The sequence below is a fragment of the Symphalangus syndactylus genome, chromosome 13 (assembly GCF_028878055.3).
Source record: "Symphalangus syndactylus isolate Jambi chromosome 13, NHGRI_mSymSyn1-v2.1_pri, whole genome shotgun sequence".
Classification (NCBI taxonomy): Eukaryota; Metazoa; Chordata; class Mammalia; order Primates; family Hylobatidae; genus Symphalangus; species Symphalangus syndactylus.
In genome coordinates this window covers 108,963,913-108,981,779 of record NC_072435.2, presented here as the reverse complement: position 1 = coordinate 108,981,779, position 17,867 = coordinate 108,963,913, and the positions used below count along the sequence as shown (strand labels likewise).

At 56.3% G+C, this 17,867-nt stretch overlaps 2 protein-coding genes across 9 annotated transcripts in view; one reads left to right on the top strand and one right to left on the bottom strand.

The window, feature by feature from the left end:
- SLC8B1 (solute carrier family 8 member B1) overlaps positions 1-4,185 on the top strand; it is a 33,777-nt gene extending 29,592 nt beyond the window's left edge. For all 4 annotated transcript variants that reach the window (XM_063614540.1, XM_055238315.2, XM_063614542.1 and 1 more), the window contains 2 exons: positions 1,510-1,574; positions 2,978-4,185. In XM_063614540.1, the coding sequence (XP_063470610.1) occupies positions 1,510-1,574; positions 2,978-3,144 (232 nt within the window). In that variant the 3' untranslated portion in view covers positions 3,145-4,185. The remainder of the gene's footprint in view (positions 1-1,509; positions 1,575-2,977) is intronic.
- A 189-nt stretch (positions 4,186-4,374) lies between these two features.
- The window catches only part of TPCN1 (two pore segment channel 1), a 77,318-nt gene continuing 63,825 nt past the window's right edge, over positions 4,375-17,867 (bottom strand). For 4 of the 5 annotated variants that reach the window (XM_055238295.2, XM_063614535.1, XM_055238298.2 and 1 more), the window contains 11 exons: positions 17,052-17,124; positions 15,921-16,028; positions 14,782-14,853; positions 14,169-14,258; positions 12,773-12,888; positions 12,006-12,052; positions 11,328-11,396; positions 11,047-11,131; positions 9,941-10,080; positions 9,665-9,745; positions 4,375-6,971 (listed from right to left, as the gene is read on the bottom strand). In XM_055238295.2, coding sequence (XP_055094270.1) covers positions 6,855-6,971; positions 9,665-9,745; positions 9,941-10,080; positions 11,047-11,131; positions 11,328-11,396; positions 12,006-12,052; positions 12,773-12,888; positions 14,169-14,258; positions 14,782-14,853; positions 15,921-16,028; positions 17,052-17,124 — 998 coding nt within the window. In that variant the 3' untranslated portion in view covers positions 4,375-6,854. The remainder of the gene's footprint in view (positions 6,972-9,664; positions 9,746-9,940; positions 10,081-11,046; positions 11,132-11,327; positions 11,397-12,005; positions 12,053-12,772; positions 12,889-14,168; positions 14,259-14,781; positions 14,854-15,920; positions 16,029-17,051; positions 17,125-17,867) is intronic. The other variant, XM_063614536.1, reaches the window with a different exon arrangement.

The following is a 17,867-nucleotide window of genomic DNA, read 5'->3' as shown; positions in this document are numbered from 1 at the left end:
GTAGAGACAGGGTTTCACTATGTTGGCCAGGCTGTTCTCAAACTCCTGACCTCAAGTGATCTGCCAGCCTCAGCCTCCAAGTGCTGGGATTACAGGCGTGAGCCACCACACCTGGCCCAAAGAATAAATATTTTAGACTTTGGAGGCCATGCAGGTGGTTTTGCAGCTACTCAACTCTGCTGTTGTAGTGCAGAAGCAGGCACAGACAATGCATAAGTGAATGGCCATGGCTCTGTTCCAATAAAACTTTATTTATAAAAGCAGTTAGTGGGCCAAATTTGGCTGGAGGGCTGGTGTTTGCCAACTTTTGGTCTACATAGAAAAGACGGATATAGCCAGCCTGGGCCTATGAAGAGAAAGAGCTTTGAAACCAGATGGTCGTGGGTTCCAGACAGTGGCTGGCACACAGCAGGCATCCAGCCAGCAGTGGATATTGTTGGCTGCTAAAGAAAGAAAGATGATCACAAAGTGCCTGAAGGGCCACTCTCTCCAGGCTCCACGATGACAGAGCCTCACCAGGGGCTGCGGTGTGAGCAGCTGGCCGGCAAAACAGGCTAACTGCAGAGACCGTGATGCCTGCCCTTTTAACTCCCAGGCTGAGCAGGGCCCTTGGTGGCCCTTCTGTGCCCATTGAGGCCCACTCCTGGCTTTCGGGCTGCGGTCCAGCCTGACCTCCCAGGTTGGCTGGGAAGGAGGGAGCCCTGAACGACCCCTAGAGATGGCCTCGGCCCACACACCATCACCAGTTCCCTCTAGGGACTGGGGGCAGTCCCTTCATCTCTCCTGGCCTCGGTTTCCCCACCTACTGAGTGCTTACATGCACCAAGCATTCCTGGCACCCTAAGGTGTTCGATCCTCAGAGACTGACTGCAACACGTACTCAACATCCATCTTCTTAAAGACCTAAACAGATAGGGTCTCCTCAGATAGGGTGTTCGGGGGAGTTGGGCATAGATCATAAAGAAAGCCAAGTAAGTTCATTTTTTTTGTAGGTCTAGGCACGATGGTTCATACCTGTAATCCCAGCACTTTGGGAGCCTGAGGCACGAGGATCACTTGAGCCCAGGGATTTGAGATTTGCGTAGGCAACATAGCAACACCCCGTCTCTACTAAAAAATTAAAAAATTAGCTAGGCGTGGTAGCATGTGCCCGTGATCCCAGCTACTTGGGAGGTTGAGGTGGGAGAATCACTAAGCCTAGGAGGTCGAGGCTGCAGTGAGCCGTGTTCACACCACTGCACTTCTCTACCTCCAACCCCCACCAAATTTTTTTTTGAGACGGGTCTCAACTCTGTTGCTGAGGCTGGTCTCAAACTCCTGGCCTCTAGTGATCCTCCTGCCTCGGCCTCCCAAATTGCTGTGATTACAGGCATGAGCCACTGTGCCTGGCCCAAGTTCATTCTTACAGTGGCATCCCAAGCCCTGGGTATGAACGCAGTAGGAGGAACGGGCTATGTGGTTGGGTTATGTGCCGGCCATTCCAGCAAAGCTTCCTGAGCTGGGCTGCAGACATCCTCGTGGGCGTGGGGCTGGGCTGCCTGCTCCAGATCTCCCGGAGCCACACAGAGGTGAAGGTGAGTACTCCTTGTAAGTTTACAAGTGTATATAACCAAGATATAGCTTGACGGGGAAGGGGCAGGAAGGCCCTGGCTTTGGATCTGGATCCCATCACTTAAGTCCCTGGCTGTATGACTTTGAGTGAGCTAGGACATCTTGGCTGGGTGTGGTAGCTCATGCCTGTAATTCTCCTGCCTCAGCATCCCGAGTAGCTGGGATTACAGGCACGTGCCACCACACCCGGCTAATTTTGGTATTTTTAATAGAGACGGGGTTTCACCATGTTGGTCAGGCTGGTCTCGAACTCCTGACTTCAAGTGATCTGCCCAGTTGGGCCTCCCAAAGTGTTGGGATTACAGGCATGAGCCGCCCTGCTCGGCCTAATGCATCCATGTTGTTTCTTGATGCACTTCACAGTAAGTGGTGAATATCCGCTTGTGCATGTCATTGACTAGAGTTCAGCGTTAAAAACAGAGGGAATTATAATGACATCTGACTCGAGGCAGGGGAGAGGCACTCAGGCAGGTGGACCTGGCTGAAGTCAGAAGAGAAGGTTCCCTTGCCCTGCTGCTTCTGCGTCTGGAAACTTCTGGGGCCACGTCTGGGTAACTTTAGGAGGGGGGCCTGCCATCCCACAGGGCAGGCTGGGCTGCTGCAGGCCAATCTTCCTCAACTGGCCCCCAGCTGGTGCCCTCAAACATTGTTGAGGCTGCATTGTTGTTGTTGTTATTTTATTTATTTATTTTTTGAGACAGAGTCTTACTGCATCACCCAGGCTGGAGTGCAGTAGCACAATGTCAGTTTACTGCAACCTCCGCCTCCTGAGTTCAAGTGATTCTCCTGCCTCAGCCTCCCCAGTAGCACACCGACATGTCTGGCTAATTTTTATATTTTTAGTAGATACAGGGTTTCACTGTATTGGGCAGGCTGGTCTCGAACTCCTAACCTCAGGTGATCCACCTGCCTCAGCCTCCCAAAGTGCTGGAATTACGGGCATGAGCCACTGTGCTCGGCTGAGATTGCATTGTTGTTGAGGGTGCATTGTTGAGGCTGCATTGTTGTTGAGGCTGGCTGCATTGTTGTTGAGGATGCATTGTAGTTGAGGGTGCATTGTTGTTGAGGCTGCATTGTTGTTGAGGCTGCATTGTTGAGGGTGCATTGTTGAGGTTGCATTGTTGTTGAGGGTGCATTGTTGAGGTTGCATTGTTGTTGAGGGTGCATTGTTGAGGTTGCATTGTTGTTGAGGGTGCATTGTTGAGGTTGCATTGTTACTGAGGCTGCATGGTTGAGGTTGCATTGTTGTTGAGGGTGCATTGTTGAGGCTGCATTGTTGTTGAGACTGCATTGTTGTGTTGGCCACAGATGGGGCGGGGCCTGTAACGGGCAGTGACCCAGCCTCTCTCCCCTCATTCTTCCACAGCTGGAGCCAGACGGACTGCTGGTGTGGGTCCTGGCAGGCGCCCTGGGGCTCAGCCTCGTCTTCTCCCTGGTCTCGGTCCCATTGCAGTGCTTCCAGCTCAGCAGAGTCTACGGCTTCTGCCTGCTCCTCTTCTACCTGAACTTCCTTGTTGTGGCCCTCCTCACTGAATTTGGAGTGATTCACCTGAAAAGCATGTGACTGAAGCCGCTTAGTGCTGCGGCCTGACTGCAGGCAGGAGCCCTGCCTCTCCTGCCGGGGGAAGCCCAGGGACCGGAGCATTTCTGCAAGGCCTCTGTGGGCACGAGTTTGTGGCCCTCGCTGCTGGAGATCTGAGGTCACTGCTGGAGATCTGTGAGCTGGGAGAACTGCTCTGTACCTCTTGCTGCCAGCACCCAACAGCTTTGCCATGGGGACCTTAGAAACTGGGCTTTGCTCTGGACAAAGGGTTCCAGAGAGAAGCTAAAAGGCCCCCTTGAATGACCCCCAGAGCCCCTCTGAGAAGGGCTGGAGTTTGGGGGAAGGGGATGGCTGGGTGTGTTCCAGGCCATGCTGGAGGTACCCCCGAGACACAGGCACTGCCCGTTCCCCTTGCCTGGGCTTCAGGCCTTCTGGCACCTTCTCAGGGCACAAGTGGCTGCCCAACCCTGACTCAGAGAACGAGGGTGGCTTGGACCCCTGGGAATCAGGCCGCCGAGGGCTGAGCTCCAGAGCTGCACCATCTGCCAGAAACAGAATTCGAGACATACTTAATTTTGAATTTCTCCTTGCCACGTTAGTAAAGCCAAAAGCAGCGGGTGCCATTCGTGGCAATACACTTCACTGAACCCACTTGCTCCCAAAACGACGCCAGCCCGAGGCACTGCTACACCAGCAGCTGCCACAAGGGATGGTGGCTCAGGCACTCCCTCCAGGATTCTGCCCCTGACTGTCCACAAACTCCTTTGTGCTGGAACCTGGGCTCCTCCAGCTGCCAAGCAGGAGTCGGTAGGACTGTGCCTGTGCCTCCCTCGGGGGGGCCCTGGGTGGGGTTCCAAGGCCTGCGAGCTGGGAAAGGACAGATGAGGGGAACTCGTGCCTTCTTGCTGTCATGCAGTGACCCCGCCTTATGTTGCCGAAATAAGCAACTCTTGGGTTTGCCTGACTGCCTTATGCTGGTAAAGAAAAGGGATTCAACTCTCTTTTCCAAATAAAAAAAAAAATTCAAAATTTCAAGTGTAGAGAAAATGACACCCCCAACTTTTACCAGTTCTTCCTCACCTGGGGCCAGTGCCGAGTGGCTGACCCCAGGGCACAGCTCGGGGTGGGGCTGAGGCAGGATCAGGAATGGCCATGGCCTTGGATGGGGCCACTCTCCTGACAATACCCAAAGCCACAGAAGTCAAGAGTCAGCAGCCATGTTTACAAAGCAGAGGCTCTTTTATTAATAAGCTAGAAATCCAGAGACACAGTGGGTTTTCTAGGAAACAAACCACCAATGTACAAAACCGTACAGCATTGCTCCTGTGATCCGTACAAAATGATTGTCCGCATGGTGGAGTAAGGCTGGGGCTGTGGGAGGGGAAGCGAGGAGCTGAGGAGGGGCACAGTTCTATTGCCGCTACCACCAGGCTGTGCCCCTGGCCGCCAGTGGGTGCCACTTGGGTGCACTCAACTGTGACATCAGGGACGAGAGGGCATCTGAGCTAAATCACATCCCAGGGCCTACAGCTCACAGCCTGTGGGGGGACCCCAACTCCCTGCTGGGTGGGGCCAGGCATAACCTGGGGATTGCTGTCCCTAACCTCAATGACAAGGGCACCCACCCTGGCTGGACTCTCGTCTGTTGACACTGCTGCCATTGGGCATTTGTTGGGTCCTGGCCAAAACCAGGTCCTTTCTCAGGACAGGGTTGGGTGGATGGACACATTAACTCGCTCTGGACGGCCAAGGTCCCACTCCTCCTGGAATAGGCCCTCCCACCTGGGGGCCTCGACTCCCCTGGGCAGACCCCGGGGCACTGCTGGCCCCTCCAGGTGTCCACCCCTGGGGAGGAAGCGCCGAGGCAAGGCCCAGATGCTCAGGTCAGAGACTCACACCTTTAGAAGCTGTCCCCTGACCCTTGCTTCCAAAATGCCCATTTCAACACACAAAAGCTAAAAGGCACCCAATTGTGCAATAAAGTTCCCTCTCTGTGAAAGGGAGGGGGTTCTGGCCTAGGGCTCGACGTGGAGCTCCCAGTGATGGCCCGTGGCCCTCCAGAGAGGATGAGGACAAAGCCAGTCTGACTCCCGGGGGAATCACAGTGATTCTCAATAATGTGTTGTGTCCCCAAAGGGCTGTGCTTTAAAAACAAACACCTGCCACTTGTCCAACTCCCCTGACCTGGGAAGGGGGGAAGGGGAGAACCATGCCGTGCTGGCTATGGGACCCAGCTTGGCCTTGGAGGTGGTTGGGAGGAGGGGTTGGGGGACCAGGTACTGCTCCCCTGGGGTTGGGTGCCACCCTGCCCATTCTGTGTCTGGGAAAAGGACAAGGCCAGAGGGAGCCTCTGTCCACCTGCCTTCTGAAGTCACAGGAAGCAGGCACCAGAGGGCTGGGGCTGGCCAGGAATGCCCAGCAGTGCACTCCTTGCCCTCCGCACCCTCCATCCTGCCGCTGCGGCTCCTGTGCTGTGTTCCGTTCTGTGGCCCAGGGAAGCAGAACCAAAGCGACCTCTGCACTGACCCTGCCTCTGTGGCAGGGTCACTGCACTACCTCCACCACGCTCACATGTCATACAGGGCTCCTACAGGGTACTATGGCGGGAGGGCAGGGTGGCGACGTTAACTAAGGTTCATCTGAACCTACTTCTGCACCAACCGCTCCTGCTACAGAAATCTCTGGTGTGAGCAGAGCCAGGGAGGGTGGCTGGGAGCTGGGCCAGGGCCACAGGGCTGCTGCGTCCCACCGGGAGCGTCTCTCTGTGCTGTTCGCTCCTGTTCCTAGTGCACACGTGTGAAGGACCTGGTATCGGCTTTAGCACAATCCTTAATGAAGCAAAATGCTGTTTTGCTTGAATGGGCAAATCACAAAAAAAGGGATTTGGTTAAGAGCCCATTCCACAAAGTGGTCTGGGTTGCAGACATCGGCCCCACTTCCTGCCTCATGCCCCTTCCTCCGGGGTCTGGGTCCCCAAGGAGGCCACTGTGGAAGGATTTTCGCCAACAAGGATTAAGCCAGAGAAAGCTGGGTGGGAGGCTTGCAGAGCCAAGGGAGGAGATTGGTCAGTATAATCTGTGGCTGCCCAGCACTGGCTAACTGAGCTCTGGCCACATGGGCACAGTCGCCCCAATTCCGCTTCCCATTAGATCCTGGGCACTGGTCCCCGAAGAGGTGTTGCATGACATTATCACAGACGCTGAAATACCACCCTGGAGACCGGGAGTTCTTTCCTTCCTAAGTGGTTCTGTCCCTAAAGCAAAACGCAGAAACCTGTGGCATGGGCCGCAGGGAGATGGGGCGGGCACGCCATCAGGTCGGGGGGACGTGAGCCTGAAGCAGTAGCAGTGATGGCTTTGGACGTGGCCAACGGAGACCAGCCCACGCGGGGGGCAAGCCCCACAGAGTCAACTGGATCCAGGTGAGGGGTCTCCTTGTGAAGGGGCTTCTGGAGCCTTCCACAGTAGGAAGAGCTCAGACCTGGTGGCCGCACCCCACCCCTCACCAAACTGGCTTCTGGAGTTAAGGAAGACAGGGCAAGGTGGTTATAAACCAAGCTCCATCTTGTCTGTCTTCTTTCTTCCTGTGTATAAATATGTGCATATACGTGAGTATGTGTACACACACCGCAGTTCCGTACATCGCAGTAGAGTAATACTATTGTGTTATTGCATAGAAGAGACGGCTTTCGGGCGCTGGGCTAGGTAACGGTCTGGGAGCGCTGGCGGCTGCCTGGGGGCTGCTGGGCGGTGGGGGCTGTGCTGCTGCTGAGCTGTCGCTGCTGCTCCTGCTCCCTGGCATGCTCCTCATACCACTCCTGTAGAAGAGAGCAGAAGGGGCGCTGAGGGCTGCACCCCACCCCCTGCCCCGCCCACCCTCCAAGGTCACACAGCCCACAGCATCCAGGCTGGAGGGGGCAGGGCTGCCAGCCTCACCCAGCTGGCACTGAAACTCCCCTGCCACAGGCCCAGAAATGCTGGGAATTTTGAATATGGCCCCAGAGGCAAAAATGACAATGAAATCTTTCCCTAGTGTCTGGAGGCGTGCACATAACAGCTCTCTAACAGGCCCAGGCAGGAACAACCCTCGCCCCTTGTTTGTGAGCATAACCTTTGTCCTTCACTAAAGGGCCCCCCGAGTGACCCCTTTTGAGCTTGGCAGGAATTGTGTCCCTGTTTCACAGCTGAGACACCGAGGCTCAGAGCTGTATTGTGCTGAATACCTCACCTAACTTTCACCCTCCAACAGGAATGTGAAGGCATTCTGAAAACATCCAACAGGGCACCCGCCTAAGGCCATGATTATAACCTCTGACATTTTCAGGGACTGAGGTATTCAGGTAATTAAGGAATTAAGTATACCCCACATTTCCTTTTTTTTTTTTTTTTTTGGAGACAGCGACGCACTGTGTGGCACAGGCTGGAGAGCAGTGGTGAGGTACGGCTCACTGCAGCCTTCCACTCCTGGGCTCAAGTGATCCTCCCGCCTCAGCCTCCCAAGTAGCTGGAAATACAGGGGTGTGCCACCATACCCTACCCTACTTTTTAAAAGACTGAACCCATAGACTTTTAGAGCTTCAAGATGGCCTAGTTCTGAGCCCCCTTATTTTACAGAGGGGGAAACTGAGGCCTGGAGCAGATGGACAGGCAGAAGAGCAGAGGCCGAGGGCAGCACACCTCCCTCCAACCACATCTGAATGGGTGTCGCTGCACAGTCATCCCCTTGCACAGACAGGGAGGCACGGAGTGACTTGCCCAAGGTCAAACGCTTCTATTATTTCCACGTCTCTGTGACACCAAATTCAGTGAGCCACTGCACATCAGCCCAAAGAACACTGCCTGAGTCTCTTGTGTTCCTGAAGAATGTGTAAGCTGCTTTGGGGACAGCACCCCCCGCTTTTCAGGTGTGGACCCTGGTTGTCACTGTTTCAGTGAAACAGAAGGGCTTCAAGCTATTAGAATGCCAGAAAACAGAGCAAAGCCACCATAGCTGGTGTGGGAGAGGCTCCCCGGAGCCCTGGCAACCCTGAGGTGGTTGAGAAGACCCTGCAGGGCTCATGTGCTGGTGGCCCATGGTCTGGAAGGCACCATGCCAAGTGCCAGCCCACACAGTGCTTTGTGAGATATTTTCCTTAGCTGCCAATATGTAAAGATTGGGAGGTCATGCAAAAAAAAGAAAAACATCTGATTCTGCCTTTTTTTTGTTTTGTTTTTGGAGACAGAGTCTGGCTCTGTCACCCAAGCTGGAGCGCAGTGGCATGATCTTGGCTCACTGCAACCTCTGCCTCCTGGAGTCAAGTAATTCTCCTGCCTCAGCCTCCTCAGTAGCTGGGATTACAGGTGCACGGAACCAGGCCTGGCTAAATTTTCTATTTTTAGTAGAGACAGGGTTTCACCATGTTGGCCAGGCTGTCTCGAGCTCCTGGCATCAAGTGATCCGCCTGCCTTGGCCTCCCAAAGTGCTGGGGTTACAGGCGTGAGCCACCGTGCCTGGCCTGCCTTTTCTTAAATTAGAAGCCAAGGTGGCAGAATCGCTTAAGGCCAGGAGTTTGAGACCCCAGCAAGACCTCACTGCTACAAAAATAAGATAATTAGGGTGTCATGGTGCACACCTGTAGTTCCAGCTGCTTGGGTAGGCTGAGTGGGGAGGATCACTTGAGCCCAGGGGTTGGAGGCTACAGTGAGCTATGATTGCGCCACTGGACTCCGGCCCAGGTAACAGAGCAATACCATCAATAAAACAACAACAACAACAAAAAAAAACACCCAATTATGAACAATCCCAAGCAGTCCCAGTAGCCTGGCCAACATGGTGAACAACATGGTGAAACCCTGTCTCCACTAAAAATACAAAAATTAGCCAGGTGTGGTGGTGTGTGCCTGTAGTCCCAACTACTCGTGAGGCTGAAGCAGGAGAATCGCTTGAACCCAGGAGGCGGAGGTTGCAGTGAGCCTAGATTGTGGTGCTGCACTCCAGCCTGGGAGACAGAGCGAGACTCCATCTCAAAACAAAACACCAAGCGGCCCGACCACAGTAGGGCCTTCTTCCTATTGGGCAGCACTCGCTGGGGCTGGGAGGAGGCTGTGTCCCCTTTGGACAGGCACATCCTGGAGCTGGGAGGAGGCTGTCTCCTTTGGACAGGCACATCCTTGCCAGTTCACCACGGTCGCCGCTCTTTCCTCTTTGCTCACTGTGTTTCTTGCTACACATGTTTGAGTTTGCAGCTGACTCAGAGTAAGAGATGGAGAGGAGGTTCTGGAGAATTCATAAGGGGCAGGGACATATGGCGGCAGGCAGGTGGGATAGCTGCCTCTGCTAGGCACCAGTCAAGGGTTCAAGGCTAAGTGAGCCCCGCTCAGGTTCCACACAACCCCAGCAGTGGTCCCGATGGACAGTCCGCATCTCTCTACCAGCCTTCTCCCTCTACTCAGAGGGCCGGAGAGCAGCTCCCTGCCCCTCCCAGGACGTAGCTTGGGGGAGGACTTGCAGGGTGGTCAGCCAGGCTCCTACCTGGATCTCCTCCTGGTACATCTTCAGGCTCAGGTCACTCTTGGTCCTTGATCGCCGTCCCAGAAACACCATGGAATGTTGCTAAGGAAGGGCAGAGGCTGCAGGGCTCGGCTGCAGATGTTCAGGTCCCACCCCTGGTACCACAGCTGGCCTCTCCCACTTCTCTAGCTTTTGCCACTGTGTCACTCAAAATGTTACCAATATCTGAGGGAAGGGATTACGCCACCCACGCTGAAACCTGCCTCCCTCCTTCGGACCGGGGCCTGGGCTCCTCACCTGGTATCTCTCCATCTGGGAGAGGGTCTCCAGCAGCCGGGTGACATCCGAGGAGGCCCCCCGTGCCTCCCGGTAGAGCTCCAGGACGGCAACCAGCTCTTCTTTGGAGATTTCCTTCTCAAGGGTGATGCCACCATCAACTGCAGGGATGGAGGGCGGGTGTGGGAAGAGCCCGGGGCTGGAGCCGCCAACCTGGCTGGGTCTCGTACCTCCTTGCCCCCCCTCTGCAGGGGGTCTTAAGGTTCCCTCTCTAAACCGACACTTTATTGGTGTCCTGCTCTCCTCCTCGGCCCTCCCTTCCCTCCCCCTCCCTCTGCTGTGATGTCAGCAGCACAGGTCTAGCTGGCAGCTGTTACAGAGCCAGAGGGTTTCAGGAAGGGGCCTCTAAGCACAGAGAAAATGGTCAGATGGTCTGATAGCACAGAGACCTGAGGATGAGAAGTAACAGGTGTGGGCACGGGATTTTCTGTTTAAGAGACAGGATCTCACTCCGCTGCCCAGGCTGGAGTACAGTGGTGTGATCATGGCTCACTGCAGTCTTGACCTCCTGGGCTCAAGAGATCAAGTGTGGACAGTTTTGATGGAGAATTTGGGAAGAAGGGAGGGTCGGTACACAGAAAGCTGTGCAATCTGGGAAGAGTGAGGCAGTCACTAAAGCCAGCACCATCCAGTTGCAGCAGGAATACGATTTGCCTGTGCCATAAACAATATATACACCATTTAAATCAAGAACCGTAGTGTGAACCTATTATTGAGAAATGTGGAGATGACTAACAGAAGAAATAGCTAAGAAGGAGAAGCTCTGGAGGACGGGAGGGAAAGGCAGGGCACGGGCTGCTGCTGCCACATAAGCCTTTCTCTACTTCTTGATTTTTCTCCAACTATGACATGCTCTGTCTTATTTTAAAGTTAGATCATGTTTTCTGACATTAAATATTTGAAAATCAGTGCAAATACAAGATCTAGAAAGACAAGCCAGATAGATAAGCTGGACAACCAGACAGCAGAAAAATGACAGTCTGATGGCTGGCTGGACAGCCACCCAGACAGACAGAGCTGGGTAGGTGGCAGACATCAAATGCCCAAGGCATTATCCCTGCACAGACCTTCCGAGTCCTGGTTCTTGCGGCTGTAGTTCATTCTGAAGACGAAGGCCTCGAGGATAAAGGCGACAATGATCGTCATCACCACCTGGCCAAGGATAGGGAGGGAGGGGCAGAGGCAGGGGAGGAGGGTGGGTAGGTGTCCGTGGCTGTGCAGCCCACACCCAACAGAGCCCAGCCAGATGGGACACGGCCCCACTCCTTGACGCTGCAGCCTGAAGAGCAGGGGCAGCTGGTGACATGGAAGACGAAGGACAAAGAGTGTTCTGTGGTCCGGGACCTACCATGGTCACAATGTAAAAGGTCATGAAGTAGAGGCGGCTCCAGTGGGAGGTCTGAGAGGTGACGCCTTCCTGGAGACCGAGGGAAGCAGCCAGTGAGGGGGTGCCCACGCAGGGCAGGTCCCCGTCTACACAGGCTGCTCCATGGCCCCGGCTCTTCACAGACCCCACCCTGATTTGTGGCTGGTTGTGAGAGATGGAGGAGAGGCAGCTTGCCCCTCTGGGCCTAACATAATTCCTGACTGCTGAAGGAGCCCTGGCCGCTCCCCTGGATGGCTGGATCCAGAACCAGGGCAGCCTTTATCCCAGTAGGGCTGGGAGTCGGGAAAGTTTAAGGAATGGAATAAAGAGATCAGTAATGCTCGCCACGTTCTCACTAGAGGGAAAAGTCATCTCTACAGTGGGCGAGACAGGACAGAGACCCAGAGTCTAAGTGGCATCTTCTGGCTGCTGGGAACATGCAGGGAGACAGGAGTGACAACTGAGTCCAGCCAACGCTGGGAGGGGTGGCTCCTGGGGCCCAGCCATCCTGTGGCCTCCCCACTGAACACCAACACAGCATGACTCAAGACCCCCAGCCCTGCAGGCTACGGGAAGAATGATATACTCTGGGTCGGGGGAGACCCAGGGCCGACCCCAGGGCTGGCGGGAAGACACCCCCAGAGCTGCCTGAGCTCTTACCATGATGATGTACCAGTTGTTGACAACTGTGAGCTCAAACAGGGTCACTGCCGAGGGAAGAGAGAAAGAAGCATCCTGATGAGACCCCACTTCAAAGTCAATTTCAAGTGGCCTCTTGCCACCTATCCTGGGTGCCATGTGCTAAGATGAGGGGGTCACCATATGACCGTTTGGGTTGTGAGCTCCAGGAAAGACCAGGCAAGGCACTCCTAGGGCGCCAGCTCCACAGGACATCGTGGCCTGCCCCCAAGAGAACACACCCTCTGCCTCGGCAGCCTGTGCCACACCAGACCATCTGGATCTTACTGGGTGCAGATCTGGGGTGTCATGGGGGCACACCCTTTTTCTGGAGAGGCGGTTTGGCTGTGTTCGCCTCTTCATGGGAGTGCGCAGAGGGCTGTGGGCAGTCTGAGCCAGGGGGCAGTGCAGCTGCAGCAGCAGTGGTGTGGCTGGGTCCCATTCTGCAAGTGGCACTGTGATGAGGGGACCCCGCCCAGCTAAGCCTGCAACTCTTCCCCTCCCCAGTACTGAGAAAACATCAGGAAAGAGTGGAATCAGGCGACTGAGTGAGCTCCGGGATCCAGCCTGGACTGTACTGCCAAGGCTGGGCAGACCACGTCCTCCACCTGGGCCAGGGAGGCTTCCAGAAAGTGTGGCCCTCGGTGCTGGAGGGAGAGGCCCAGACACTTGCTACACCACCTCTGGGACCCGTGGTGACAAGGGTGGGGTCCCCAGGGAACGTGCCCCCTGTGACTTTTCCCACTCACCGAAGCTGTTGAGGATGTTGTCAAAATTATTGAGATAATAGTAGCCTTCCTCCACCACGGTCCTGTTGCCCACGGTGTGGTTGCGCCAGCGGTAGGCATCTGCCACTGTACTCGTGCTGGCCGGAGCGCAAGGGAGAAAGGAGGGAGGGTCACGAGGCGATCGGTCACCTCCAGAGAGGACAGAAGTCTGAAACAAACCGAGTTCTGGCCAAGGATCCTTCTGTTCTGCCCGCAGCCTGGTTTCCTGCCTAACCCTCTCCACCTCATGCCTGGGTCCCTGCTGGAGGAATGCCCTTGGCTATTCCTGCCTGCTGGGCTTGGCGGGAGCCCCTGGCCAGCCTGACCCACCTCTGTCACCTGGAAGTTGTCTGCTGCAGGCGGGGCCTTCTCTCTCACCGTTGCCTGCAGGGGAGGGAGGAGAGGCAAGGGCCTCCTCCGCACCTGCCCCATCTAGGATCCGCTCTTGAGGCTGGACACTAGGCCACAGCCCCAGGGAAGGAATTCCCTACTGGGGCTTCCCCGATACTCGGCCTGAGCAACTATTTGAAAAGGTTGGCCCTGTTTTGAGGAGCTCTTATTTGCCACTTTCCTTCTGATCTTTTATGGCTGCTCTGTTAATATCCACGCTATTGTTTACAAAAGTCTAGTGCTTGGGCCACCAGGGAGCCTCCTCCCATACGCTTGCATCAGACGCACGGGTGAGGTCTGGAGCTTGCACTAAGCTCCCTGGTGACTGCAATGTGCTCTAAAGTCTGGGACCCACTGCTATAGGCTTCTGGTTCCAGACCAAGCTTGACACTCAAACTGGGTCTCAAAGCTACCAGTGTCTTTGTAAAACTGTTTCTTCATCGGTGCTTGAGGCTGTAAAGACCAAATGTAAGAGGATTCTCTGAATTGAAGATGAATGAATGGCGGTGTGCAGTGATTTCACTGTGGCGGCTCAGGAGAAAGGGAGTGCTCATGGGAGATTTCACTCTCTGCTCCCCATCCCTGAGCACCATGACCTTCCTGCACGTGTCCGTCTGTCTTATCCTACGATGCTGTCCCTAGAAGACTGGTCTTGGCCCAGGTCCCCAGCCACTGCAGAAGAGAAGTGGGAGGAAGCCATGGGACTTGACCTCGGGACCCAGGCTACTGTGGGGGTGGCCTCCAGCCCTCGGCAGAGGGTGAGCTGACAGCTCCCAACCCTGCCTGGGGGATGGAGAAACAGGGACCCCGAGTCCAGGCCCCTCATTTAGCTCACTGCACTCAACTAAGCCCTGAAAGCAAAGCAAGGTGGTTGCTTAGAGAGGAACATCCCCGAGGACCCCAAGGCCACAAGGACACCAATCCTGGCCCTGGCCAGCCCTCTGCCCGGGAAACGCAGGCTGCCTGGGGCTGGGTGGGGCCTACTCACTTGCAGCAGTTGGGGAAGACGATCCCGCAGAAGAACTCCATGCCCACGATGGCGAAGGAGTAGTAAAAGATGAGCAGGGTGAGGCCCAGGCTGTGGGGCGACAGGGGCAGGGTGACGCGGGGCCGGCAGGAGGGAACGGCTCCTCTGCAGCCCCGGCCTCCTCGGACCCGCAGGGCTGACTGCAGGGCCATGCCCCTGGTCGGTTCACCAACTGGAAAGTGCCTGCGGGGAAGGGGCCTCATGGGGCAGCTCTGGGGTGAAAAATGGCTCAAGTCAGGATGCTATGAACAAATGCCCCTTTCCCAGAGATTCACCCCTTACCTGTGAAGGTAGACTCACAGGTGACCCCTTACCTGTGAACGTAGACACAGGCGGTAAGTGAGTTGACAGCTCCCTGCCCTCCCTACTAAATATGTCAGACAGGTCAGTGGAGAAAAATGGTGCCCAGGAGACCTGTGGTGGTCAAGATTCCAGGCTCCTTGGAGCCCCGTCAGGCCCTCGATTGCAGTCCTTTGTGGAACTCCTTTCCCCCGACTGCCACTCGGCTCCCGCCCCCACGGGGCACTGCCACACGGCACCTGGACCTGCAGGCCAGGGTGGGGGCTGGCAGTACCTGGCCATCCGGGGCAGCAGCTCGAACATGGTGTCCAGCACATTGCGGTAGCGCTCCTTCAACTTAAACAACCTAAGCGAGGAGGACACCCGTCACCTCCACACACAGGCGCGTGCCTCAGCCCCCGCCCTCAGAACATGCCGGCCCTGCCTTCCACACGCCACGCGGTGAAGACAGGTGAGGGCCTCTCCTCCACCTGCGTCCACTCCCTTGGGCGCCACCAACCCTGAGCTTGGCTCAGGGGACTCATGCATGAGGGAAGGGATAGTGGCAGCCCCAGGACACCAGCTGGGCGGGGTCCTTCCATGAAGAGGAGCAGGGCCAGGACACATCTCCTTGCAGTAGAGCTGCAGGCTCAGACAGGAGCAAGGCCTTGCTCCTGGGAAAGAGGGGGGAGAAGCCCATGTGCCCCGGGAGCAGGGGCAATGGAGCTCACCAGTGAAGAAGGGTGGCAGAGGGCGGGACGGAGACGGACACTCAGGCGCAGCCCCAGGGCACCCCCACACGCCAAGGGGGTAGGCTTTTCCTCTATAGACACCAACACCCCTCCCTGCACCTGCCCCGCCTGTCCCGCCTTGGGAGAGGATGGGGCGGACGTGGATGGGGTTGCAGCTGGAGGGTCAACAGGCAAGCCCAGGCTCTGAGGGCACAGGACCTCAGGACCCCTCATTAGGAAGAGACATCGTCAGTGGGGCAGGCTCGCCTAGGACTTCCTCCAGTGTCCCTGGGAAATCAGTGGGACCCACACGAGGGTTTTTCTCCATAAGACGCTGAGCCAGAAAAGCATGAGGGGCCCCAAAAGGCCCTTCCAACCCTCAGACCTGTGGCTCAGTGATCTGTGACTGAGCATATGGGCTCCTATGGCGGGTGCAATGCCACCTTGGATAGGGTGCACGAGTCATGGGCTGGGTTTCTCTGCCCAGAGGCGCCTGGTGCAGTGAGGGGAGGGGCACAGGCAGCCCGCATACCCTCAGGGGTGGGGATGGTGACCCCATGGTGCTTCTGCAGGAGGTGACATCTGTGACTCTGGCTTGTGAAACTTCTGGCTCATTCTGGGTCACTTCCCGGATCAATCCTGGGGCATTCCCGCCCTCCCTCTCTTTCTCCCTCTCTGTCTCCGGCTCTGCCCTGCCCATTACCTCAGCAGCTGGAGGGGGCGCAGGACCACGATGAAATAGAAGGGCTCCATGTTGAGGGCCAGTGCCAGCAGTCCCAGGAAGGCAAACACTGTCACGGAGAAGTCGAACCTGCAGGAGGGGAGAGGCCAAGGTCCACCCTGTGGCCCTGAGCCTCCCTGCATCTGCTCCCCTCCCTGGCCCTGTGCACAGCCACCCTCCCACGAAGCCCAGACACAGCAACACCAACAGGAACCAGCTGGCTGCGGGAAGAACTTCCTGCCGCCCTGGAGTTTCAAGGTGTCCAGGCCCTGTCCCAGCATGCGTCTCAGGGGTCAGGCCTCAGTGCTCTGACTCCAAGGCCAGAAATGCCCAGGAACCCCTCCAAAGGGCCCCGTGCTGGTCTAACGACAGGAAGGAAAGAAGCCCCGGCCTCCGCAGCCCTGGAGACAGGCCTCGTCTTCCGCTCAACAGACATTTGGTTACACACTGCAGACCAGCCTGACTCCAAGGAACTTTTTGAGGGAAGAGAGCAGGCCCTTCCAGTGAGATTCCCATCGGGAGAACAGCTCGCCCTGCCCCAAGCCAGAGGACCCTCTCTCCTCTCCAGACACGCAGGGCACACATGTGCTGTCGGCTCCTCCCAACTCTGCTCTGCAGAGTTAACCCGCTCACCCTCACGGCCCACTCTGCGTGTTAACCTGCTCACCCTCGCGGCCCAAGACCTCATGAGTGCAGCCTGACTTCACGGGCCGGTTAACTTGAATGCTCTGGGGAATAGGGAGAAGGGCCACATGGGTCTCATTACTGCTGATCAAGGAAGGTGGGGGGAGCATTCTTCTCTGTGGGCATTGTGGTTTTTATGGAAGAGAAAAAAGTTTAATGAGTCAGGAAGAGCCAACCAGCCTATGGCACCTCAAGAGGCCGTTTCCAGAAGGACTGGCGTGGGTGGTCTGAGAGGCTTCAGACAAGGGCCTGACCCTGGGGAGTTCCTGGGCTGTGGGCAGGGCTGCTTGAGGGAGACACAGGCCTTGGCCCATCCTCAGACCTTCCCTCTGCGATTCCAGAAATGGCCCGGGATTGGGGTGTGCAGAGAAGGGTCTGGGGCCATCCTCAGAATCTCAGCTTTGGATCAGAAACATGCTGTCCACTCACAAGTTCCATCCGGAAGACAAGTACTCCACAGGGCCCAGGCCGGCGACCTTCAGGAACAGCTCCACCCCATAGACTGCGGACAGAAGGAGTCCATCGGCAGCAGCCCCGCCACATCCTCCCCCATGCTCGGTCTCCTCTTTGAGGCTCCTCCACAGTCTGCAGCCTCCCTGCTGGCCATGTGCCCCCCAGGTTGAGCCCAGGCCTCACTCATGTCCCAGCGTGAGAGCAGGTGCTCCAGGAGAGGGCCCAGATGGTGGCCAACTGGGTAATCTGCTTAAGAGAAACTGGCCAAGCATAGTGGCTCACGCCTATCATCCCAGCACTTTGGGAAGCCAAGAGAGGAGGATCACTTGAGCCCAGGAGTTGGAGACCAGCCTGAGCAACATAGTGAGACCTCGTCTTTACAAAAAATACAAAAATTAGCCAGGCATGGTGGCGCTGTGTGCCTGTAATCCCAGCTACTTGGGAGGCTGAGGCTACTTGGGATCCCTTGAGCCTGGGAGGTTGAGGTTGCAGTGAGCTATGATCACACCACCGCACTCCAGCTTGGACGACAGAGAAAGATCCTGCCCAAAAAAAGAGAGAAATCCTCCCTTCCCATTTCTGGGCAGGGCCCAGCTAACCATCTGTCCATCCAACAGGTGTGTCCTGACCACCCCTTCCACCTTGGGCCTTGTACTGGGTACCAGGTGTGCAACAGTGACCAGTGCAGGGCAACCCTGGGGGCACAGAGCTTATCAGCTTGGTGGGAGGAAAGACGCCAACAGGGAATGACAACACAGTGTGCTCAGACTTGATAGAAAGAGCAGGAAAGTC